This window comes from Danio rerio, chromosome 7 (genome assembly GCF_049306965.1).
Source record: "Danio rerio strain Tuebingen ecotype United States chromosome 7, GRCz12tu, whole genome shotgun sequence".
NCBI classification, from domain to species: Eukaryota; Metazoa; Chordata; class Actinopteri; order Cypriniformes; family Danionidae; genus Danio; species Danio rerio.
The window spans coordinates 40,401,254-40,429,121 of NC_133182.1; the positions used below are offsets into that span (position 1 = coordinate 40,401,254).

Below are 27,868 nucleotides of genomic sequence, written 5' to 3' on the forward strand. Positions count from 1 at the left end.
CAGTTTGGTAACAGTTTTTAATTTATTTAAAGAACAAAATGTAAAGCATATTAAATTAGTCAAAATATGTAACAAGGAGAATATTTAAACAGCTTTAAATATAGTTACTACAGGTGCTCAGTATTACAACATGTAAGGCACTCTTTAAGACTCGGAGCCCTGAGGTCAGATTAACCTACTGGATTAAAGTGTAAGACTTTCCCATTTTCAGTCATTCGCATTTCTTCTGTGGTTCATGCAGGAACTTCATAATGCTTCTATCCCAACAACAGTGAGGCTACAGATCAATATCACGAGTAAGGATGAACAGAACAATCATCTGTACAAATGCGATACTTCTGTCCAGATTCTCAGTGAACAATATCAATGCTTTGAAATGAAAAATCCGACTACCCTCTTGAAATGTTCATTTTGATGCATAAGTAGATACTTTGGATGCTGACTTCAGCACATGGATTGAAAGCTTTGGCAGTTACATCAGTCCTTTGGCTTGATTTAGACTTGACGTTTTTTTAACGCAAGCCTTGGGTACCTGCTCTTGACCATTACCTCTACTTAAATTAGCATAGCACTGTAATGCAACGTTACAATAGTAAATAACTGATCTACATATTAACAGTAATATTCAGCTTAAAAACAGTCTAATCATCGACCAGTGCAGTGTACGGTGTTCAACTTTCAGAATGAATGCACAAAATACTTAGTCTGTGGAAAAGATGAAGGGAAAACACTGCACACATAAATTATCCTGGATCACAGATCAACAACAACAGCTACATATAGTTTGTAAAATAATAATAATTATAATAATAATAATAATAATAATAATAACAACAATGTAAAATTACGGCTAATGTTAGTGGTTACATAACTTAGAGATGAAAACAGGCAAGATAAGGCACTTATCAGTAACGTGTCAACAGTGTAGTAGAGCTTAAGACAAGACAAATACACAAATATGTGTAAGTGCATTGTAACCATTCCCTTATTTTCATTATCAGCTGCAGCTTTTGACAGTTTTGGCTTTTTTTTGTCCTCTTGGGAACATTTGAGCAGAAGGGTAAAATATAAATACATAAAAACGTGTAATTTTGTAATAAAATATATACTTTTAGTCAAATGTTTAAAACAAAGTCTTAAATAATGTCAAATCATACGTTGGTTAAAGCTCTGATCTGCCACCCACATATCAGTCTTGCTTAAAAGGTTTAACAGTGATCTGTAAACCATTTGACCGACTTTTTTTTTTTTTCTTAAAAAAATTAACTGGTCCAAAATAATGAGCCAGTTCCAAATCACTATTTCCAGCACCGAAGTAGCGGTTTTGTCTTAAAAGCACTCGGTCAGTTTCAATCAATCAGAATCTGTATTCGCTGAATGAACATTCATTAGCCATTTTAAAGGGACAGTTCACTCAAAAATGTATTTACTGTTATGAGTAATATATGAGTATAATGTATTTACTGTTTACTCACTCGCAAGTGCTTCCAAACCTTTATGAGTTTCCTCAGTTTGTTGAACACAAAAGGAGATATTTTGAAGAATGTTGGAAACCTGTAACTATTGATAGCCATAGTAGGAAAAACAAATACAATGGAGGTCAATAGTTACATGTTTCTAACATTCTTCAAAATGTTTTGTTTTGTGTTCAACAGTAGAAGAAAAAGGTCATTAAATGATGTTATATTTGGGTGAACTATTCCTTGTACCTCTTCTTTTGCAACTGACTCTAATACAAGACATCATATTACAGGTGAAATCTCACACAGTGGAGGTGTGTTTATAAATAATCACATTAGAATGCTAAGTGGACCGATACACTACAGTAGTTGTCTAATAGGACTTGCCTGATGCTCATTTGCTTTGTGATTTAATCCCATGAAATGCACCACTGCGACTTTAGATGTACAACAGACCTACACATTTCAGTTAGAAGCATCAGGTGGACGATATACTTATATCAGCCCACATAAAAATGTCAAAAGCTTTCATAATGCAATACGCTACATTTACTCGTACCTCGTCCTCTTTTTTTTCTCGGCCATTCCCTTTAGTGACAGTTCTGGCATTTTGGATGGCATCTCTGCTTGTTGACGTTGCAGCGGCAGCCTCCACTTATGTCTCCTGGACCCTGAAATAAGAGAAACAGATGTATCTCTATTTTTTATATACTCTATAATAATATTCACAATTAAAGGGATTGTTCACTTAAAATGAAAATGTACTATGTATACAAAATAGTATTTTGTAATTTGTATTTATGGGGTTGATGGAAATGGCTGAAAATCAGATTGATGCTTTCTCAGTTATTTGCCTAGGCTTGATATCAGAACAGAAAACTGGTTAAGAATGTGGTCGATGCTTGGAGTATGGAAAGAAATTTTGCAACACACATAAAGAAAATAATAGACAAATACCAACAAAAGTCAACAATCATTGAAAATAGTATACTGCACCATGCAGTATACTATATACTATAATAGTATACTGCACAAACCAGTAATATATAATGCCAGCATAGTGTACGATTCGGCATCAGCATCTTTGCTTCAGAAATACGATAGAATAAAATATCAGTCCTTAAGGACAGGATGAGGAGCTTCAGACCATCCTCAGTGTGGAAATGCAGAGGAACTTTAGAATGATAAAACACCTAAACACTGTGTACTGGTGTTCACTAAGAGGTTAAACTGAGACTCTTCCAGTTAAAGAAGAACTGAAAACATCTTTGGAGAATGAGTAAACTGCACAAATAAAAGTAGTTTTAGATGGATTGCTGATTTACAACACACAAATACGTCTTACAGTGGCGATTCCTACAATACTTCATTGACTGTTTCAAATGCCAGTAGTTGATCTGCAGGTGTGTATAGTTAAGGAATAGGAAAAGTTACTGTCTAAAGATGTCAAAGTGGCACTATACAGTATATGAGACACAATTAAATAATAGTCCAGTCTGTACTGACTGGTCAAAAATACCAGACTCCCGTTACATGGCAGCAGCAGGATGTATAGTTGAAGTCAGAATTATTAGACCCCCTTTGACTTTTTTTTTTATTTAAATATTTCCCAAATGATGTTTAACAGAGCAAAGAAACTTTCACAGCAAGTCTGATAATAATTTTTCTTCTGGAGAAAGTCTTGTTTTAATGAGTTATTAAAACTATTCTTTTTAGAAATGTGTTGAAAAAAATCTTCTCTCCATTGAACAGAAATTGGGTAAAAAAATAAACAGGTAGGCTAATATTTCTGACTTTAACTGTGTATGAAGAGTTTATTTGCAAAAACACCCTTAATATAACCTAAAATATAAGACGGATAAGAAAAGGTTGCAATTATACTGCTCATTATCTGCATTACATGGTTTTTACAGTGATTAAGAGATCATCTTCAAGACAGGACTTTCTGTATGGAATTTGTACACAATGTGCACTAAAATGAACTAGAAACAAAAGTTTATGAATATGAACATATACTCATGTGCAGTAGAGGTGAATGAGGTGGCAGTATCAGAAGTATTTTGTAGTATTTTCAAAATGCAAAATACAGTATTTTATTTCGATACATTTTTGGCTGCAGTATTTTGTAGTTTATTTTGATACACATAAAATTGAGGTATTCGGTAGTTTATTTTAAAATACAATTCAATGTATTTTTGCCCATCCCTGCCCACACCCTCAGCCCTGCAGTCTCTTTAAACTGGAGTATCCAATGAAAAGAAGTTAACAGAAAAAAAAGTACAGTATCAACACAAAATGTATTTTGTAGAATTATTTTTTCAACAGTATTCAAGTGTGGAAAATTCCATATTTTCATACACATGCAGTACTTCCTTAAAACAGTATAGTATAGTATAGTACAGTATAGTATAGTATAGTATAGTATAGTATAGTATAGTATAGTATAGACTCAGAATGATTTTGATGCTTGTTGCATGTAAAATGAGCTTAACTCAATTCTCAAGTTTTTTTGGGACTATTTCATTTTTATGCTCAATTTAAATTGTTTATGTGATAAAGTTAACTTAATTTACATGTGTTGGGACAACATGAATGAATTGTGTTGAACACTATATTTTTTTTAGAATAGTATAGTATAGTATTACAAAGAATTTTAATGATGGTTGCCACATGCCCAACAATGAATTATTGACATTTACACAAAAATGACATTTACTCACTTAAATGGGTCATCTTTCATCTTGTTTTAATTTTGTGCATTGTTCACTCATGAAGTGGTGTTTGCAGACTGCAGTTTTGACTTTATGTAAAAAAAAAAAAAAAAATCAATGTTTTAAATAAACTAAAATAAATTCAATTCATATTAAAATAACTTATTATGATTATCTATTTTGTAAGATCATTTATTATGAATGAACTGCAAATCCATTTTTAAGATCTTTATCTGAAATCTAAGCACTTTTCAAACACTAAACTAAAACTCCAGCACCTGTAAAATTCTTGAAACTCAAGTAGGCTTGGAACAAATGGACCGAGAGTATATGTGAAATTGTGACAAAATAAAAATTTTTGGTTGAATAATCCATTTAGCATAACTTTTTTTTAATAAAGAATTCTTAGAAAACAGCAATCTTCAATATTTCTTCCTTTGTCATAGAGATAAAATCTTAAAATGAAGCCTGCATTCCACAATTTGACCTTTCCTCACTCTTATTTACTGAGGAACGAAACCCTGTAGAGCTGTCGAGTAAAGCTTTTATCCAGGTCTAATGAAAAAGCTCTTACTTTGGGCCCCCAGCGCGGCCCTCTGGTGACCCAGCAGATCTCAGTGTGGCAGACGGTACAGCGCAGCCAATCACAGCCCTCCTTCTTCTGGACAATGATGCCGCACTGGGGGCAATGCATCGCCTCTCCAGAATTAACAAGAGTCTGTTGAGGACAGAACAGAAAGTCAATGAAAACAGAGATGAACATGCATCACCCAAACTTTCAACTGCACAAATTCAGTGGGACTAACTTGCCCAATTATGATTTAAATATGTGTATTTAAAGGTTGAGTGTGAGACTTGAACGGATCTGGTTTGTGTTGTCAAGATTTTAACATGATGCTGTTTTTAGCACTGCAAAAATGAAACAAATTTGCACATACTTACATAAGACGAGCTCAAACTAAGAATGTACAATTTATACCATAAAAATGTGTTTATTGAAACGACCCTTTTCAACACGAGCTGTAAACGATCGATTGATCACAACAAACTATGCCATCGGAGCAGAGCAGTGGCTCAGAAAGAAGGGGTTTAAAAAAAGAATGAATCACTGAATAAACCATTTTAGACATTGAGAAAGAAGTGAAGTATATTATGATGGATGTCAATCTATTGCATGAGAGGGTAGCACAATAGGGGCTTAACATAGCACAATAGGGGCAATTTATAATAACATCATCTGCTAAACCCCAAACTCTGTCTGAATATTGTAGAATAAAGAACAAGACATCATCTTTTCTGGACATGAGCTTTGACGTAAAACATGGATGTGGATTTGTTTGTGTTTGACCTTCAGCAGGTCTCTGGTCCTTCGAGCTGCAGAGTCATTGATGGCTCGAGCTGTAAGATCATCCTGATACTGCTTACAGTTCATCCCTTCATGAATAGCCTAAGTGAAGAAAAAAGAAACAATGGCATTTGTTTACTTTACATTAGACTTACAGAGAACTAACAACAAAAAAATAGATGAAAACCAGTGTCCATATGGCATGCTTTACCTTGCAGAGCAGGCAGTTTTGTTTCTTGCACACTGGACAGTGGAAAGTGTTGACAGTGTCCTCATAAACACACCAGCCAGGACAGTCGGCAGTAGCGCAGTGATAACTGCCCTCACAGCGAGACTCCGCCACAGACAGACCCCTCTGCAGCCAGTGCTGATAATCATCCACTGACACCAGCTGAGACACAGGTAGAGGAGGGGAACATGCAACACATGAATTGGTTTGTTTACCTCCACTCAGGAATACTGTAAAACAACATATGTGACTTGATTTAAACTGATGATGTAAAATTAAATAATTAACCAAATGAACAGTACTAACTAGAATAAAAAGTAAAACCTTTAAATTTTTTTGGTTAAAATGGTAACAAATTTTAGCAAGTTGACAGATTTTTTTTTTTTCTTTTTCACAGGGTCCAATTTAAGCCAAATGTCAGATTTTCTTAATTTTTCTCTCGCTAAAAGTCAGGAAAAGCTTTCCAAGACCTATGATAAACAGATATGCTTGATATTTACAATATATACAACCAGGGCTTTACATTAACACCCACCAGGTTAGACAGACACCCGGTTAGACAAACAATCCCACTAGCCACTTTGGCTGGTTAAAAAAAAAATTTTTGAATTGTAGTTTTCCTAAATGCAGGGTTTGACGATATAAGGATGACCCAATATGTGTGCAAGTGTGATCTTAAAATCGAGAAGTACAATAATTGTGTTCACGCGAGCAGAAGAAAGCAAGTGAATACCGAATGAGAGGATGCTTATCTCTCGTGTTAACAGCTGATTTGATGCGCGTGACTTCTTCAAACACGTGCGCGCGAATGCTAAACGCGTGCGCACTCCCGAATCGTGAAGCAACCGTGTCTGTAACAGGTTCTGGAAACGCAACTGTCATCGGTTCTCTTTCAAATAAACTAGACAAAAAGTGATGAACATGCACCCGCAGCACCGGTTGCTTTCACTTTGAACAGATTATTAAATGGCCTAAAGTTAACCGTGTGCATGTGATCCTTTCACCTGCTTTTATTTGCATACGGTTTTATTTGCTTTTATTTTTGTTAAAACGGTTAATTATTATAATTTTTTTTTACAACATTGCTGATGAACTCTCCATTTATGTGCAGTTAACCGGTGATCTGAGAGATCTTTAGCCACAACAGATTACTGTGCATATTTTTGATACATGACAATAATTATTTTCTAAAAGTCAATTGCTTTTCTTTTTCTTTTTTTTTTAAGAAATGTTTTGTTAAATAAAAAGTATAGTATATAGTTATATTTAGCTTGTTTTGACACATTCAAAATTTCTGGCTAAGAAATAATTATTGGTTTGTATGGTTATAGAGATAAATTTGGTAAATCGTTAATTTTGAGCTCTTGTGAAATAAAAACTAATTGCAATATAACACCCATTTATAATGACCCATTTGATCATGCTCATTGAGCAAGCTCATACTCGACACACAAAAAAAGAAATGAATGGGGACGCAAGTGGACATAACAAAATTTAAATCAAGTAATTTTAGCATGTCAACGTCAAATTTATGCATATAAAATATATTTTCCCAACAACAAAATTGTGGCTAGTGAAAATGCAGAGTGGCTAGTAACATTGGAAAACTACTAGCCACAGTGGCCGGTAATTAAAAAAAGTTTATGTAAAGCCCTGTATACAACATTCGATTGCTAAAACTTGACATCCTAACATGATATCTCTAATGTTATTGTTTAAGAGACTATAGCCAATTATTAATAGCTGTAAGAATCATGTGGGAAAAGAATAAATAGGAAGTGAAAATAGACTTATGATAGCAATAGGCAAACCAAGTGAAACAACATGGTAAAAAAAAAAACAGTGCAGAAATTATATCTAATAATCAATGGGAGGTAAAAATGACAAATAAAAATCTGTGATGCATTCCATGACTTATAATATCCCTCAATTTTCAATATCTGGAATAGACTTTTTAAAATTCCAAGATATTCCAGAAATCCCATGACCGGGGGGGAACCCTGTTTAATGCATTGAATGTCCAGTCCACAGAGTAAAAAAAAGAAGAATACTGTAACCCAATAAATTAGTTTTTGTTAATTGCTCCACATTCTAGGCTAAAGACAAAAGGAGAATGTGCCTATGAAGTAGCTGAAGCAGTGAAACATTTTCTCCTTAAACTGAGACTGTAGACATTTTTTATAGCCATGTTTCCTATTGTCTTCTTTTTTTGTCATTTGTGTTTTTAGCAACTTACATTATTGTATTAAAAACAACTTTGTGATTCAACTACTTACATTCATATAAATAACATGCTAAAATAACCAACTCCTTGCTGCAGTGAGTAACCACAATGACTAACTGGACCAGGTCCATTACATAGTGGACCTTGTACCGCCCACTAAGGTAACACCCACGCTGCTCTGATGGTTAGGCTTAGGGAAGGGGGGGGGGGGGGGTGTAGGTGATCATCCATTATGTAGCTGACCTGGTCCAGTATGTCATCAAGCTGCGGGCTGCAGTGAGGACGGTCTCAAAATAACTTCACTTAGCATGATACCAACTTGAATAATAACAATTTCGATTCAAATTGATGTACTGACTCAGAAAGTGTGTAAAAGATATTCAAGTTATAATAGTATAATAGTTATAATATGTGTTATAATAGTGTGTCAAAGCTACAAAAACAACACAGATGATGAGGCTGCAACATGAGTTTTGGTCATTTTAGCCAATGGAATGGAGTCACAACAGCAGAGAATGACAGACACAAACAGACACTTCTGGATCTAGTCGGAATATTCTACAGCCCTTTGGTTTTGTAGATAAAGCAGCAAAATACAAGCAGTAAGAATGATTGTATACTCACAGCTCGAATTTCTCTTTCCTGCAGGACGCAGTCACAGGCGTAGGACTCGTCTCTGTATGGACAAGCCACCTGAGGGTCCTCCGACATCAGAATCACAGAGCGCAGACACTCTCTACTCACAGAGAAACAAACTATATTACCGCAGATCAATATAGAAGAGTCAGTGTGAGTGTGTGTCTCTATTTCTCACTTGCAGAAGCAGTGCAAACACTCTCTCAGGAGCACTCCTTCACCAGACTCCAGCTCCACGTAACAGATCCTGCACTCCACTCGCTCCGGGTTTGGCACCAGATCCTGCCCATCCATCTGAACCAGACGAGCAAAGTTCTCCCTGCGCTCTGTTTCTCTGGCCTGCAGACACAGAAGGTGGAGCATTCAGAATTTCATAGATTACAGATAAACAGTCAACTACATAGGTCTCAAACTGGATTCCTGGTTTTGCTCCAACCCTAATCAAACACACCTTATACAACTAATCAAGGTTTTCAAGACTAGAGACGATTAAGCAGGTGTGAGTTGGAGGTGATTGGAGCTAAACTTTGCAGGGCTGTGGCCCTTCAGGAATTGAGTTTAAGACCATTGGTCTAAATGTCTACAAATTCTGCATGACATTTCTGCAACAAAATCCATTTAAGGCTTCATGAACCAGGTGTTCTTATCAGTTATTTCAATATTGTGAAGAGGGTGGCGGTTTATTCGATCAATTCCCCTAGTCATCTTTTAATTGCAGAAAACAAACAGTATGAAAAAAGGTTAAAGGCCAAGCTTTCAAATCCACATCAATAGACAAGAAATGCTAGTATACAGCAGACTATTTTTTAATATAGATTAAAGACAGCAAGGACAAACAAATTGTTTTCTGTGGACATATTATCACCTCAAGAAGAGCAAAGAAATAAGTTCATTATTTTGTTTTTATTTTCAGGCATGAAAAGTGTTGATTAAGTTACATGGCATGGATTCCATCTTTTGAAATAGCTTTTTGTGGGAATAAAATATTGTGGAAAAAAGGAGAAACAACTGCAGGAACATATTAAGTGGTCTTACAATTATTTCCCATATTTGTAGAGAAAATGCCATGGTAACAATTTGCTTGAAAGAGTGTTTATAAAACTCAAGAAACCTTTAGAATAATGACCTTAAAACAACTTTCATTGTTTCAACACCAGTTGTTACGTATTTGTTTATGTCAAGTTGTCATATCAATGTCATCCTTGCATCTAAAATAACAAAACTGAGCAATTGACACTTCAGTCATAGCACGCATCCAATCTCATTCAGATTTAGGATGCGTCATGTCATAACTATAAAGGTTTTACAACTGTCTTATACATGCACCTTCATGTAGAGAAACAGTCCCATTTGGTGTCCACGTTTAACTAAATATACAAAAATCATTTTATATACGCAGCATTTTAATTTCAAGTTAAATATCTACTTCAATGTTTCAAATATTTTTGTGAAAATGTGTAAATATGAGAAATAATTTCTTAATCAGAAAAACGGGTAGAATTGTGTAAAACGCCTCACATATACAGTAAGCATTTTTAAAAATGATGGTTAAAGCATCTTACAAACAAGTAAACGTTAGTAATTTGAAGTGTTAAAGTATAAATATTTACACTTACAATTCATTCGAGTTGAGGATGCTCTGTGATTCTTGATTATTCTTACTATAATCAATCGATTCCCTCTAATTAAAAGCTTAACCAAAATCAAGCAAAATATACTCAAAATTATATATATATATATATATATATATATATATATACATATATATATATATACACACACACACATATATATATATATATACATATATATACACATATATATATATATATATACATATACACACACACACACACACACACATATATATATATATATATATATATATATATATATATATATATATATATATATATATATATATATATATATATATATATATATATATATATATATATATATATATATATACACATACATATACATATATATATATATATATATATATATACACATACATATACATATATATATATATATATATTTTTTTTTTTTTTTGAAGTCAGAATTATTAGCCCCCCTGAATTATTCGCCCCGTTTATTTTTTTCAATTTTTGTTTAACAGAGAGCAGATTTTTTCCAACACATTTGTAAACATAGTAGTTTTAATAACTCATCTCTAATAACTGATTTATTTTATCTTTGCCATGATAACAGTAAATGTTTGATTAGAATTTTTTAAAAGACACTTCTATACAGCTTAAAGTGACATTTAACGGCTTAACTAGGTTAATTAGGTAGGCAAGGGTAATAAGGCAAGTTATTGTATAACAATGGTTTGTTCTATAGATTACTAAAAAGAAATTAGCTTAAATGGGCTAATAATTTTGTCCCTAAAATAGTTTTAAAAAAATAATAACTGCTTTTATTAAACATCATTTGGGAAATATTTCAAAAAGAATAACAAATTTAAAGGGGGGCTAATAATTCTGACTACAACTGTATAAATACATATATTTAATTTTTTTAAGTGACTGAATAAATCATGAAAGCTGTCACTCACCTTAGTTGTTTATACTGATCAACCACCACACAGTTGCACATACTAAAATACAAAACTCTAAAAGGCTCCATAACTGAAGCAGTTATATCTAGTGTATTGTGTGTATACATCAGGATAATAATATGCAAGAGAGCCAGTTGTGATATTCATCTATTTAAAAAAAAAAAACTTTATTCGACTTCACATAGTTCATTTGCATAGCAATCTGTCTTTCTTAAAATCAAGGCTATTGTACATAAGATGAAAGAATGAAGCCCACAGTCATACAAACAGGTTATGCTACATTACAGCTCTAAGTGAAGACATAAAGACATCTCTTTCTCTTTCCCTGTCATCAGGCCTACTTATAGATGTGGTTTACCCATGATGCACTAAGCACCAGAGAGTTAATAGGAAGGTATGCTCTCTTTGGTGTAATATTTTAGGGAAAAAAAAATATGATTTGATGTTAAAAATGAAAACAGCATCTTAATTCACCAAGTTATGTCTTTAAAGAGAATTCTATACCAGTAAACATGTATTTCACATTTGCTCTCTTACCATGCATGTACAGTTGAAGACAAAATTCTTGAATTAGAATTATAAAATTTAATTAAACTTATACAAATATTTCCCAAGTGTTTTAACAAAAATTTTATATTTAAAAAAATATTTAATAACTAATACCTCACAACTAGTTTATTTTGGCTATGCCATCATTACTGCATAAAACATTTTACTAGTTATTTTTCAAGATACTAGTCTTCACTCTAACTTTATAGATAGACAGACAGACAGACAGACAGACAGTGTTGGGGAAACATGAGTTACAAGTAATAAGAGTTACGTAATAATATTACTTTCCTAAATCCCAAGTAAAGTACTGCTTTACTTTTAAAAATTAAAAAATAATATTTGAGTTACTCTTTAAAATTGTAATGCGAGTTCATTTTAGTTTAGTTCATTTGCTTTTTAAAAATTAAATCGCTGAATTAAAAAACAGTCACGTTGAATTCCAAACGCAATGAGAAAACACAGAAACAGAAAGAAAGGTAGATGACAGAACCTTACATTTCTGTGATGGAAATATTCTTATTATTTTGAACACATGGAAGAAAAAGACAAGAGGATTATCTAAATGGACATTTTTTAACTTTTTTTAAAGATAAGAACTACAAAAGTAGGAAACGCATTGCTTTTCCTCTCTGAGGAGAACACTATCCTAACAACATTTTGGCCAAAAGAAAAAATATAATAAAAATACTATGAAAAATATCCTTGCTCTGTTTAACATCACTTAGGAAATATTTGAACATATAATTCAAACTTCACACTGTTAATAAGTTTGTCTTCGCCTGCATTTATGATTCTGAGGTTTGGATGTTTTTGAAACATTGTCCAATTTGTTTTAATTAGAAAATGCAGTGATTGTTTTATGACTTTGTATGCTTTTTGTGGCGCACACCCAAACCCAGGATCAGTATGGCATAAGCAGATTGCATTAAAAAAAAAGTGCATTGTGCAAGACTATACAATAAAATTCTGCAAAATGTAAAATCATTACAAATTGTCATGAGTGTTGCACAGTCCTACGGCACAGGTTTGGGATGTGAAACATCATTCACCGAGAAAAAAAAAAAAAAAAAAACGCCTCTCTACTTTAGTTACTTCTATCTTACAATATCATCTTTGATGTCAAAGTCATGTTGCTTGTGTGAACAACAACAGTCAATGTAGCAAAGGTTATGTACAGTAAGCAAAAGTGTATGGTTAGATTTCACTAAACCAAAAAGTGCGTTGTTCATCACCTCTGAAAATGGGACGCAGTAATAGTTCATTTGCATTTTTTTAAATCACTTAGTTCTTGAATAATAATATATATTATTATTATTATTATTATTATTATTATTATTATTATTATATTTCAATCCATGAGGAGATACTGTATCGTAAGGTCAGACTAAACTTGTATCAAATTGGCTATATAAATAGAAGCTTTACATTCATTCAAGCAAAGGCTGTGCAGTAAGAATCGTATCATTCATCTACTTACAGAGATATACAATGTCCTCTGATGCTTGAGGCGTGAGCCCATTAAAAGAGTCTGTACCTGAATTGATTTATACCAAGACAAAGCTCAGTGTGTGGAAGGAAGATATTATTAGATCAAGTAGTGAAGCGACTGTATGATCTCCTTGCAATAATATTGTATAAACCTGTTCCTGTGTACCTGCAACACAGATTACCTGCAGTGTTTAATATCTATTTCAACTTCTGCATTTAAAAAGATGACTTTGCATGGATCAAATTATTCAGCAGTGATCTGTTCAGGCATATAGAGGTTGTGCAGTATACCGGCTGGTGTTGGTGTTGTAGTTGTGTTTGGAGTATGAGTGTGTTTGTGTGTGTGTAATCAGTAGTCCTGGTCGAGGTTGTGCAGTAGTGAGTTGTTGCCCCTCAGCTCCTCTCTTCTCCCTTTCTCCTTAAAAAGAAATAGAGACAAAAGAGAAGAGATTCAGACTGAGGAGTCAATCAGAGCTCAGGCTTTAATCTACTCACAAACCCTTAAAAATTGGTAAAAAAGAAAAAAAATAGCGGTGACTGATATGGGTTTTCAATGATTGATGACTATTTCTAACGATCGTGGTTCCTGATGGATTTAAAACTGATGTATAATATTAAAATATAATGGCAAATGAGATGCAAAAAAACTGCTGAAATTAAATAAAAGTTATATTTACTGTATTTTTTAAAACAACTGACATGAAATGAAACCCAAGCTGCCTTCTAAATGCATGTTAGGCTATGATCGGACTGCCAGCAAAAATAGTACACAAAAATGTACAAATAAAATAATAACATAAATATTATTATGTTAAACATTCTGATACAAAACACATTTAAAGGAGGTTTAAAAATGTGATTCCGATCAGATCATTTACAGACGCACATTAATCTAGGCACTTCGGATGCTCCAACCGGATTTCTATAGTCCGGTTATAGGACTTTCACTTCATTTTTAAGACAACAAAACATCAAAAACACTGACAATAATACCAGAAATACTAATACAGTAATAAACTCAGTACTTCAAGGTAAACACAACACTGAGCAGAGATACTGTTAACGACTAGAAAACACAACAAAACAAACAACACACCAGACTCCTCTGTCTGAGTTTGCCATGCGCAACAGTACAACCACAGGACTTCCAGACAATCTAATACTCTCCATTTGCCCTGAATTCCTATCAAAAACTTGTTGTTATCAAAAGCAAATCAACACAGATATTTTGATTAGGTCTGGACAATTCTGAACAGTTTCATATAATCATGCCAATGGTCTACCTGAAAATAGACGATTTGAAAATAAATCAATTCATTAATGAATACAAAGGTAACACTTTATTTGGTGGTCCATTTAAGTATTAGTAGACTGTCTGCTTGATACCTGTTGTTAATGCTGCTAAACATACATTTAACTGACTATAAGAAACTTTGCAAGTACATTTCAACTTACACTAGCCCTACCCCAAACCCCAACCCAACAGTCTACTTGTAATCTAATAGTTGCCATGGATGCAATGTAACTTAAATTCAACAAATCAACCATCAAAATAAAGTGTGACCAATAAAGATTTGCACATATTTGTCTAAACATATATCCTTTACCATATTCTTAACAATAGATCTTATTGTTAATGAATAAATGACAAGGATGTCATTTTAAAAATGACACTAAAAAGACAACTGTGATGTATGGTGATCTTATCTCCTTCTCTCCATGTTCACCTGCATCAATTTGAGTGCAGTGAACGCATTTCAACAACCAAGAAGCAATGTATTACCAAAAAAAAAAACCCAAACAAAATGATTTATTTCTTGATTTTTTTCAGACTAACATGCACAATACAGAAGTAAATGTTTTCGCTGGAAAGGCTGTTTTCAAATTCTAGTACCCATGACACTACTAAGATGCTAATACTGACAATCTCAAAACTCACCAAAAACCTTTACAAGCCTACCATTCTTTTTTTTTTCAATTAAGCAAACCAAATAACCACTATTTATTGCTGACTGAAAGGACAAAGTGTGAGCGTAGATGTAAAATGATGGGTGTGTATGAGATGTATATGGCAACAGCAAAAACAACATGGCAGACTCAGCTGATCCCACTGATTTCCAAATGCATCTAAATAACAAGATTAAGAATTCTAGATGAAGCAGGAAGAAGCATTATGCAAAACGTCTTCTTGCTTTCTTCACTGAACTCTAATCAGATCTAAGTCTTTCTGGGTGATTATGTGCGTTTCATTATCCTTACCTGTTGGTACTGCCTTATTGCTTCTTTTTCTTGCTGAATGCGTCGCAGCTCTAAAGCATCTGGTCTGTAGTTGCCAGGAACAGTGTATCCTTCAGGTCTGTCTGCGCTGCACATTTCACAGCCTGGACGGGTTGGTTTATTAATATACGTACAGGTCGGGCAGGCCCATCCCGGCTGCATACACACAGAAACATTTATTCAAATAAACAACAACATACATCAACATATAACAGGGTATATGCAGGAATCCTAAAGTTTTTTCAAAACTTTTTAAATCCTTTTTAAAGACCTTCTCAGAATATTTTAAGACCTCATCGCCAGTTCAAGTTCTAATAAGTATCAAAACTTTAATTTAATCAACAGTTGTTGATAAAAAGCTGTAGTTAAATAAATCAATGGAGCACAACCATGTAACAGAACTCAGATAAGCTTGGAAGAAACAAAGCTTGAAAGAATGAATTACGCTGTTATTTTCGGCCACTTTTTAAAAAACATGCTTTGTATATCTAGATATTTTTTTCAAAGAACGTACCTGTGTGCTTGTTCTGTTGGGACCCAGGGCTTCATTTAGCTGTGGCAGCTCAAGGTTGATCAGGTCACGAATATCACTTAAACCCAACCTCTCTGATCCTCCAGCATTGTTACCTGAGAATCAAAAAATACCAATTGTGCTAGAATTGCAGATTTCAATTATTCAGTTAATTATATATATATATAACTTTCCTGAAATCATCACTTTTAAATCACCACTCTTTATGATCTAGGGCTGCGCAATAGGACTGCGCAATATATAGTTTCAGTATCAATGCAAGTCTTTATTATAATTTATCATTTGCATGTGGTTTTGAGGCCTGTGTCTGCATAAGGATTTTAAAAGCTTTCAGGCATAAGAATTGGGAAATTTAGAACATTAATAACAAATAATATTACAGAGTTATTTTTATTTTATTTATTTTTATATTATTCAATTACTCTACCCAAATTCTGTTAGACTCAGAAAACATTGAATTATTTTATTGATATAATTCAAAAACTCTACCTGAATATTGTTAAACCTGGAAAACAATGTTTATCACTTTTTATTTTAATTGTATCTTTTTATTGTATTGATCTATACCTGTAGATTGTGTATTATATTTTATGCAGATGTGAATCTACAGATTAATTCCAATCATTCAAGCTATTCAAGTCACCTCGTTAAATTGTATTTATATTGCAACATATATCGCAGAATCACAAAATATCGCAATGTCAGATTTTTCCAATATTGTGCAGCCCTACTGCACAATACATCAAAATATGGCAAATATGTATATTGCAATGGTTGGTTAAGCGATCCCTTTAGAAAAGCAGTAAGACTGTGAAGTAACTCCACTTCATTTTTGTTTACTTAAACGTTCTTGATATTTTCAGGTTGATAAAACTAATCCAGTGGAACAAATGGTGGGTATATGTATTATATCTTTTTGTTTGTTTGTGTAAATGTATGATTTGATTTATGTAACAGTAAAACATGGCAGTTCAGTTTCAAAATTTGTAGTGATGCTTTCTTTTCCCTGAAATAATATGAAACACAAGTTAGGTTTTCTTTACTTTTTAGGAACATATTTAAAAATCTTGTATTGCAATTATTGCACCATTTAGCCTGGTATTGCGTTTTTCTTTGAAGTTAGTATCATTATTGTTAGTTTTTAAGATATCTATAAGCTAGTGTGCTCCGAAACAGTGACAAAATTTGTGTTTAGAATATGATATAGACTGATGTAGACATGTAAAGCTTGTAGTTTGTCACTTACGCCTAAATCGATAAAAGGTTTTATTCATGTCACCTCATACTTCAGTTTCTCATCAAATCATAACCAATCAAATGCTCTATACTATCTGACATGCTCCGCCCTCTTCAAGACACTTCACATTTGCTTTTCATTTATTGCGTTTGAGCTTAATCGCTTTGACTGGCAGAGCCCTGATAAAAACAAATCGCTATTGGCTGTTTAAAAAAAAAGAAGTAGAGCTACTCTATGTTTAGTGAGCTACTCTATGTCCCGCCCTCTCTTCGTGTTTCGGATGAGATTACATCAAACACTGAATAAAAACGCATATTTCAAAGCACTTTACAGGACTTTAAATACTGAACAGCCTTATTGTGGTCTATGTGTGATAGCATGTTATAAAACTGACTGGTAGCCTTTTGTGTTGACATTGTGCATTAGTGTCTGCGCATACACACTCAGAGTATTATGGCTGTTATGAAGTCTTGTAGGCAGGGTGCTGTATGGTCTTGAGGCTGTGTTGAGTGCTGCTGGCCCATTGCTAACTGCTTCTTGGTGGGCCTGGTGAGTCGTTGGCACCACGAGTAAAGCACTTTCCTGATCTTGCTGGTAGATCCCTCGACTGAGACGAGCCTGACGGGCAGAAATGAGATAAAGGAACGCAGTGTCTCCATCTCGCTGGACTCCATAGGATGCCAGAGAGCGATGGTCAGAGCACAAAGACTGACCGATGACCCAGCGCTGAACACGTGGATGAAAACCATAGTCTGAGAAGACCTGAGAGGGCAAGATTTAATGGCAATTGTATAATTCTGAAAATGCCACTGATTGATAAAAGTTTTTAGTTAATGGTTAGTAATGTTTATTTGGATAAGTCTGCACCTACCTGCTGTTTGAGAGCACCAATTGTGGAGTGTGGGAAGACTTTCACCGAGACACAACAGGAAGAGGATGCATCTTCCACCACCACAGCCAAGCTGCATGAGAAATCAAGGCACCAGCTGAGATCAGAATGGCTTGGAAACATAACATACTTATGTGCATATTAAAATGGGTTTATTTGTTGAATGGGTAGGTATAAATTAAAAAGATAATTCAGCAAAAATAAAGTTGTCATTGTGTCTTTCCAAAACTGTAAAACATAAAATATTTTTTGTAGTGTCTTATTGTTGTTCATGTACATTCCCTAATGTATCTTCTTTTTCTTTTTGTTCCAGTTGGAATAGGGATGTTCCGATAGTCCTTTCCCCTTCTCGATACCAATTCCAATACCTGAGCTTAGGGTATCGGCTGATACTGAGTACTGAACCATTACCTGAGTGTGTATATGAAGAAACAGTCCTGTATTAATTGGTAGAATATACTTATGGTGTTCTTTAGACTAAACCATTAATACAACATGAAAAAATACAAACAGTGAACGAGAGCAGTGGTTCAAAAGTTGGGGTTAGAGCCCCTGAGTTAAGGCTGTGCAATTAATCGAAATTTCGATTTTGGTTTCCAACTTTAATAGTTTCTACTTTAATAGAAACCATTAAAGTGACCGCGTAATATTCCTGCTGCCGCCTGATTTTCTCATTAATCAAACAACAAAAGGAGAAAATCCCTCAGTGCTCTTGACTGAAGTACTTTTGTAGCTAAAGTGTTTTTCTTACAGTGAATATGCTTAAAGCACGGTTTGTTTCATATTTTTATTCTATTGTATTTATTTCTCTTTCCTTTGCAGAATGGAAAATAACTGTATATGTGCAATTAAAGTCAGAACTATTAGCCCTTCTCAATATTAGCAACCCTTTTCCCACAAATTTCTGTTTAATGGAAAGAAGATTTTTTTTTACTTATTTTTAAACATAAAAGTTTTGATAACTCATTTCTAATAACTGATTTCTTTTATCTTTGCTATGATGACAGTACATAAAACTTTACTAGATATTTTTCAAAATGCAAGCATTCAGATTAAAGTGCGATTTAAAGGCTTATTAGGGTAATTAGGCAAGTCATTGTATAACAGTGGTTTCTTCTGCAGATAACCAAAAATATATTGCCTAAGGGGGCTAATAATATTGACCTTAAAATAGGTTTCAAAATATTTAAACCTGCTTTTTCTAGCCAAAATAAAACAAATAAGTCTTTCTCCAGAAGAAAACATATTACAGGAAATACTGTTAAAATGCCTTGCTTTGTTAAACATCATTTGGGAAATTTTTATTTAAAAAATATATTATCAGGAGCGCTAATTATTTTGACTTAAACTGATGATCATTTTGAATAATCGTGATTACAATTATGACCAAAATAATCGTGATTAAGATTTTTCCCAAAATCGAGCAGCCCTACCCTGAGTCTCTATTTATTTAAAAAGCACATTAAAGCTGAAATACAACCTGAAAGATGACAATAAAACACTTGCAATCACAAGCCTGTTGATCATCAGCACTTTCAAAAGTTTATTTTACAGACTTGATGTTTAATATATTAATCATACTTGTTTTCTTGAAACTACTTTAAATTACTTTAATCTAATAGTTGACGCTCTAGCATGCAAACGAATACTGACATGTTTAAATAAATTAACATGACTTTCAAAATGGAATGTTGATAACAGACTGACAGTACACTTTTAGTTGCAGTATTATTTGTTATAATGGTATTTTGTCCAGTATTGTCTGTTAAAGAAAGACTAATAACGCTTTTATGCAAAATATGTTAACATATTATATTATATTATATTATATTATATTATATTATATTATATTATATTATATTATATTATATTATATTATATTATATGACTCCTGATCTGAATCCAATTGAACACAAATAGGGAATTCTGAAGAGATATTAAATCGAGCATCTCTTTGAGCAACTCTAAAAGAGGGGTTAATTTTAAAGAATAGAAAAGATAGTTGTTGCAAAATATAGCCAACTTGTTCATTCCATGCATAGAAGTCTTGCAAAATCATAGAGGGCATACAAACTACTAAATAATATATGTTACTTTTAATAATATGTTACTTTTCGAAGGGGTGTATATTATAACATCTTAACTCAATATTTGATTAACTCTGTCTAGTGCTAGTTATCCATGCTGTTGTCTTATAGGAATTTTCATTCCAAAATGGCCGCTGCGTGACACTAGCTGCTATTTCCCAAATAGCAACAATGTGTCGCTTCTTGGTGATTCTATGTTTAAAATAACAGTTGCAGCTTACAGTTTATGGGGACTTTAAGCAAAGCTAGCAAGCATATATGACTGCACAAGACTTTTGGCCAGCGGAGAAATTAAAATGGTCGTGCCCAACTGAGTCTGGTTCTCTCAAGGTTTTTTTTCTTCACTCCCATCAGGTGAAGTTTTTTTTCCCTCTCCGCTGTCGCCACTGGCTCGCATGGTTCAGGATTGGTAGAGCTATGCATCGATGAATTTGCTCTTCAGTGTTTGAACTCTCAGTAATGATTAAATCACACTGAACTGAGCTAAACTGAACTGAACTGAACTTTAACACTAAAACTGAACTACACTGTTCCAGTTACTATGACCATTTATGTGAAGCTGCTTTGACACAATCTACATTGTAAATAAAGCTAAATTGAATTGAATTGAATATATCTCATTTAAAAAGATAGTATCGGATGGTTTTATTGTTACAAATACTGGTTGTATTGGAAATCTAAACCGATGTCAAAATTTTTGCAACATCGCTGAGTACTTCCAATAATATCAGTATCAGAACAACCCTAGTTTAGAAGGACACAATGGTGAGTAAATGACAACAAAGTTTTCATTTCAGTGTGACCTATGCCTTAAAACGCTATTATGAGAAACTACTGAAATGCAGAATATGATTAATAGAACACACTTATAAACTAACACTATGATTTCAGCTATATTAAATGTGTCTGTCCTTTCTGAATGTGAAAACAGGGTGTGACATCATACATTCAGCAGGTCGTTAGAAAAGAATGCTAACAGGCTTCTTTTATCACCTGCTACTTAAATCTGGTTAGGACACATTGCTAAAATGAAAAAGTGGATCAGAGAATATAAACTTTGATTTTACCAAACTTCAGAGTCTGTGTAGTTTCGTTTCGAGGGCTGAATGCTCAGAGCAGCTTTCTGTTTAGCTAAAGACGATGCACAGACTGATGCCGACCGTACATCACCTGCCTCTATCGCACTGACCAGCTCCGCACAGATCTCCTCTACAGAGAAAAGAAGAAAAAAAAAAGAGAGAACATGATTTACTGCAAAAATGAGTAAGCTGGCAAGGAAGAAACGTGGGAGAGAAGGAATAAATGGAAATGGAAGGAGAACAAGTGGGCGCAGCAGAGATATTTGATTCAGCATAGTGGACAATTGACACATTGTTTACTGTTTGGCAAAAAGGTCAAGCTAATCGTGAGCAGAATATTAAAGACAACAACACAAATGGCTACCTGTGCGTGGCATGGGTGCTTTGCTCTGTGTGGCCAGAGGTGGAGGAGGTAGTCGTCCTTCTTCAGTGGAGGAACTAATTGCCACTGAAAAGAGGAACAAGTGACTTGGTGGTTTAAAACCACATAAGAGTAAAAGTAAAAAAAAAAATTTAAGAATATGTGTTAGAAGAAACACACCATTAGACCTGAATGAATGAATGAATGAATGAATGAATGAATGAATGAATGAGAAATGTCCCGAACATGATAATAAAACTGTTTGGAAAAGGCAGAAGAAATGCAAACCTCTGTGTGCCTCACGGAGGGATGACATCACCACAGTGGCCCACTCCTGCGCTTCCTGTTCACACCGAAATTTGAACGAGATACGGTCATGTGGAGGTGTTGCCAAACTCAGTTCATGGCACAGTGGCGTCTTGACTTCATATTGAACAGTCTTGAGGTCAAATTCAGCAATAAACTGAGACAAATAAAGAGAGACAAAAATGTGATGAACTTTAATATAATAGAATTCAGTGAGTGTACTGACTTTTCTTGCAAGCAAATATATGAGCTAGCTTAGCTATTTTTGTTGGTTTGTTTTTCAAAACGAGTGTAAGGGGTTTGTGAAACGCGTAGAGAAAAGGCATTTAAATAAATCAAATCAAATCAACTGATAATTTAATATAATAAATGGCATAAATAAAGTACACACACGTCTAAAAACACTCATATTTTTTTTAGCTTTGTCCCTTAGGGGTCGCCACAGCAGAATGAACCACCAATTATGCTGCCATATATTTTTATGCAACCCATGTCCTGCCGCATGCATAAAAAACAAATAATAATAATAATAATAATAATAACAATAACAATAATTTTAAAACATTATTATTCATAAATGTTATTAATTAAATTAAAATTTAAAAAAAAAGGTTTTTTAAATACACATTTGATTAAAATATTAGTAACAATAACAACGATCATTAAGCATGAAAAAAAAATTAAATAGTAGGCTAAAGTCAAAACTATTAATATTTTACGTGTATGTACACCTTGAACGAGGCCTCTGGGACCCAAAACACAAACGAGATCAACATGTCAACATGTAGGGCAGTGCCAGTTTCACTTTCTGGCTATTTGTCTGTCACACAAAATGTGTCAACCATGATCACCATTATTATGTGAAGTAGATAATCACAAACATGTATAGACCATGTAAAGTGTATTTGTAATACACAACTCTCAACAAACTATCAAATTTAGGGGGTGGAGGGCGGATTTCAATAACAAAGACTAGCAAAACAACATGTGATTCACTCGTGTGGGTCCTGTCTCCCTGTATCAGCCAAAGGGCGCCATATAATGATGACAGAGCAGATACTACTGGATTAAAAAATATAACTATCCTGCGTTGTTTCTTAACTTTTAAACAGTGTTTAAAGCACTGTAGACTGCAGGCAAGTTGGACATTTACTCACCACACTGCGCCCGGCCGCTGTAGCGCTGATATCCCGCAGCGCGAGGCGGAATTCCCCTGCTTTCCCGGGGTCCATGCTCAGCTGAAGACGGAGAGATTCGTCTCCTGCTCCGGGGAGACATAGCGGCCGTATACCGGAATGGCATACCGACACCTTCACCGACATCAAAACAGTGCTGCATGCCGACTGCGAGGCCTCGTGGCCGAGGTGAGACGACGAGGACTGGGCCGGCGGAGATGCTTGAGTCCACCCGCCGGAGCTCAGCGACATGCCGCCGCCACCGACTCACTACTTCAGGCGGGGATTTATCGCGTTGACACCCCAGTACAAGCCAGCGTTTCTGCGCTAATATGATGCTTGGAGATGTCCTACAACTCTCTGATCCGGACATTTACGCAAAAGTCGCGGCCTTGTCATCTTTGTTTTAGTTTCGGATAGAGGGAAGTTGAGCGTCAGAGCAGGAAGAAACACACGGCTCCAACAGAGACAGACATTTTATCTGCGCGCGTGTGTGTGTGAGTGTGTGTGTGTGAGTGAGAGAGAAATACGCCTCCTGTTGAAAACACACTCACATACACTCTGCTTAGGGGATATCCCGATTTTTAATGCCAGCCAAGCTTATATTTCATCCCAAGAACTTTAACTGTAATGTAACTAGGCTGATAATTATGTGGGTAAGTTACTGTGACATGCTGCAAAAATACTGAGCTGTACGTGGTTAAGCTTTATCGTTTTTGCTTTGTTACCAGGTGTTCAACCATCACAGCTGAACATGATATTGTAGTGGTAAAACATAAATAGTTTGATTAGTTATATCCAGATCTTTCCATTAAAATCTAAAGCTAAGCTAAAATCTAATTGGTTCAAAATAACCCTATAAAATCACATCACAATAACATTAACTCAATTAGTAAACACTTTCACACACACACACACACACACACACACACACACACACACACACACACACACAAATGATTGTTGTTAATTTTTTCAGTTGTTTATGACACATTTTTAGACTGGTGGAAAATCTATAACAATGTTAAAATAAATGTTTATTTTTTTTAAAACAGTTTAATTATTACAAAAAGAATGAAAATAAACTTTTTAGATGAAAAATTGCAAATTGATAAAAATGACAGATGATAATAAATTATTTAAAATGAACGATTAATATCTGATTTGCTTTTTATTAAAAGATTATCATTGTTGAAAGAAATTTTTTTAAACATTTAATTAATCAAATAGCCTAATTATAATATGTATACAGGAAAGCATTTGAAAATGTTGAAGTATGACACAAATAACTAATCCAAAATAAAAAAATATTGTATATATAAATAAGTACAAAACTATAAATTAGTTAAAATTCACATTTATTAAATTTAATTTTTCCAAATAATATATTTTTTATTTAATTAGTATTTTTATATTGATTCATGAAAGTATAAGCTGGATCTTACATCTTAAACAAGAAACTAGATGTAGCCTATGTTTGTTTTTGTTTTTTTCATTTTCAGATGGGTGACACATGATAATTATTTGAGGGTCCATGATTGAACCCCCTGGGTTTGAAAAACAATAGAAAACACATATAATAATAATACGAATATACATTTAGCTTTATTTGTCACTTCATCCATAAACTTGAGACTACGTCCTAATTGTCACGTCTCTAGTAGCAGAGGATCAAGTTACCGCATTGCATTTCAAACACCTTCTCGAAACATCTCAACAGCTTCTATTCATGCAGATATTCATGCATTCAATTCTTAATAATCTGTGTTTAAACAGTTTCAATGATACCATTTTTGCTCCACTAATAAAAAAATATAATATGTACGCAAACAAACACTTTACAAAGAATTCAGAAAACGTTCAATCGCTCTCTGTTCATTTAAATAATGTGCCCATTTCGCCAATAGAATGAACAGAACATTTAATTGACAGACTAAATAGCCAATAGAAAAGTCCATATTATTTTACACGACACACATAGTAGGTGTGGTCATGTTCAACGGAAATGTAAAGACTGCTGAGAGGCGTGGCTTATAACTGTTTTCGGATATAGTGACTGGTGTTGGATGCGGTCGATGTTTTCACGGATATATGACAAGAAACAGGAGAAATATTCTCAAACGATTGGGTACAAGCGCGAATTGAAGCGTCGCTCGAGCAATTCGCGCCATTTAAAGCGACGCTTATCTCGTTTTCAGAAGGTACATTTGTTGTAGGTCAAATAAGGGGATGCTGCTGCTGCAGTCGCTGACTTGGAGCTCGACACAATCGCTGGGTTTTATGTTAAGTTTAGTCGTAAGTAGAGGCTTTGAGATAAGAGAAAACGCCTGCAGAATATGTCAATCTCGACCGAGTCATTTTCACATATACTGAAATTACATTGTGCAACTTATTTGATATACAATCAACTGCGCGCGTAGACGCCAGAGCATTTGAGCTCGTTTTGTGTTGTTAAAAGAGCAGCTCTGTAAACCAAACGGCCCGTGAGCCCTTCTTTCCTCAAATATATATTTATATATATTGTTTTATCTGGAAGTGGGTGTACAACAGGAAAGGTAAGTTCAACAAATGAATAAGATTTTATGTCGTCAATACTAACTGCATAAATGGTCAATGTAAATTAGGTCAGCTGATGTTGCTATACTCTAACTGTGAATGTGTTCATTACCACAATCAACTCGCCTATTCTTAGTCTAATATTGTCCTGCTTACTGTTTTTTTCTTTAGTAAAATGTCCCCTTTTTACTTTCTTTTTTACCTTTACTGCTTCAATGTTACACCCAGGTCGATATAAGTAGGAAGTGTTTCGATGGGTTGGTGGGGGAGGGGGCAAATGGGCTAGGATCATTGTTTTCATTTATGTCGACAAATAATACGCCTTTTTGCTATAATATTAATAGTATAATCTATTCATTTTACTTTTTTTTTTTACAATCTTTAAACATTGAAATAATTGTATATTTCAATTAAAGCATTGCTTTTGGTAATGCATTATTGTATCGATTTATGTAGTCAAATGTGTCCATGGGTACATTTATCTTTAAGGAACGTAATGTACTTACTTTGTATGTAAATAAGCAACTCTACACTCTGCCAACTGTTTCCACCTGTGCTTCTCGATGTCAGTGTTTTATTTCAACTTGAATGAATAATTTGCAGTGAACCTGATTATTCGCAAACACGAAACATCGCAAATCCCTCTGTTCTCTTTTGCAGCTATGAAGCTTTTAGAGAATTCCCGTTTTGAGGCTTTGAGCTCTCAGCTGTGTGTTGAAACTGGAGATGCTCAGATCATTGGCAGGTATGAATATGAATACTCACCTTTGGTGTTTGTAAGTTTTCTGTAAACATTCGTTCAATCATTTTGATATGCAAAAGTGGGGAATACATGAAATTTGTCTCTAACCTTATACCTTTCCTAGCTCATAAGACCTTCATTCATATTTAAAACACAAATGAAGGTGGTTTTATTAAAACTGAGTAATTTTTTTCTGTTTTGTGTCTATTTCTAAAGATAATTCTGTTATTAGAGATTGTTGGTAAAATTATATATAAATGGATGTTTTCAATGAATATGTCACTTGATGGTTATACCACCAAGATGCCACAATGACTTAAATTAAATCTGTACATCACATTGATCCTTTCATCAGTAGACTTGGATTAAGCTGCTTTAATCGGTTGGGATTACTTCTTTAAATGCGAAAGATCAGAATTTACTATGTTTTAGCGCAGGGGTGTCCAAACTCGGTCCTGGAGGGCTGGTGTCCTGCATATTTTAGTTCCAACCCTAATTAGACCCACCTGAACCAGCTAATCAAGCTCTTTAGATATACTAGAAACTTCCAGAGAGGAGTGTTGAGGTTTAACCATGCAGGACACAATTCCCTCCAGGACTGAGTTTGGACACCCCTGTTTTAGCGAAATTGACTTTTATTGGCAGAATGTGCTCTACCAGTGTCTTTCTTCGATTTCATTATTATCTGTATTTCTTATTTAAATATGAGCAAAAGTAAAACGAGAATAATTTAAGTGCTAGTAAATATTTAACAGATTTAGAACATCTGTAGGTGAACTGTCCCTCTAAAATAATAGTGTTAATGTTATAAAATAAATGTATTTTTGTGCTGAAACCTCTATCTCTAAAAACATTTACATGTAAATTATTTGTTTCTTTTCCAGTAATCAAAAACATCTGGAAACATCATAAGAATTTATTGGCCCAAAAGAGCCATGATTTTTACATCTTTGTGGAGGTTTATTAGTTTTAGTTTAAATGTCTTTTCTGGTGAACATCCTGTCACCCGTTACCACACATGCATTCATTCTTCCTGTTTTTTTTGTTTTTTTTTCGCAAACAAACTCTCATGAGCATCAGTTTTAGCTTTCAACTCGCTGCAGGAACCAGTATCTGAGAAAATTAGGCTGCAGAACTATTATTTACCAATAGCAATTCATGTTAGCACTACATATCCAAATAGTGCAGCATTTTAGCAAATGTATCTGGGTGCCTTTAATATTTTTAAACTTGTGACTATTAGTATAAGAAAGACATTGTATTTTCAATATAGAAGTTACTGTTGTTTTGGGTGTAAAAGTGTAAATATATTATTTTTATTCTTTGTGAAGGTGTTATTCAAGAAATTGAGAGACCATTACCAAGGGGCACAATTGTTGCCATGACGCAGGTTGTAGTGTCCTTTAACACATACCA

The 27,868-nt window shown here is 34.1% G+C and overlaps 3 protein-coding genes across 11 annotated transcripts in view; 2 read left to right on the plus strand and 1 right to left on the minus strand.

Annotated features, from left to right (window-relative positions):
* shrprbck1r (sharpin and rbck1 related) lies at positions 1 to 23,637 on the minus strand. Of its 5 annotated transcripts, none has more exons than XR_012382492.1 (15): positions 23,137 to 23,637; positions 21,962 to 22,136; positions 21,677 to 21,760; positions 21,301 to 21,442; positions 18,129 to 18,219; positions 17,701 to 18,019; positions 16,003 to 16,115; positions 15,471 to 15,644; positions 8,784 to 8,944; positions 8,594 to 8,705; positions 5,728 to 5,907; positions 5,520 to 5,618; positions 4,746 to 4,889; positions 1,635 to 2,131; positions 1 to 1,545 (listed from the first exon to the last, which is right to left on the minus strand). XR_012382492.1 is itself a non-coding variant. In XM_073907005.1 (15 exons), the coding sequence occupies exons 1-14, from the start codon at positions 23,404 to 23,406 to the stop codon at positions 2,051 to 2,053; spliced, it is 2,145 nt and encodes a 714-aa protein (XP_073763106.1). In that variant the 5' UTR covers positions 23,407 to 23,637; the 3' UTR covers positions 1 to 571; positions 2,020 to 2,050.
* The window catches only part of esyt2b (extended synaptotagmin-like protein 2b), an 860,030-nt gene that overhangs the window by 716,321 nt on the left and 115,841 nt on the right, over positions 1 to 27,868 (plus strand). The window lies entirely within an intron of this gene.
* Positions 22,974 to 27,868, plus strand: part of maf1b (MAF1 homolog, negative regulator of RNA polymerase III b) — a 10,642-nt gene continuing 5,747 nt past the window's right edge. For 2 of the 4 annotated variants that reach the window (XR_012382490.1, XR_012382491.1), the window contains exons 1-2: positions 25,190 to 25,709; positions 26,371 to 26,455. Coding sequence is in view for 2 of the 4 variants with exons in the window: in XM_009303371.5 (XP_009301646.1) it covers positions 26,373 to 26,455 (83 nt within the window). In the remaining 2 variants the exon portion in view is untranslated. 4 annotated transcript variants of the gene reach the window in all.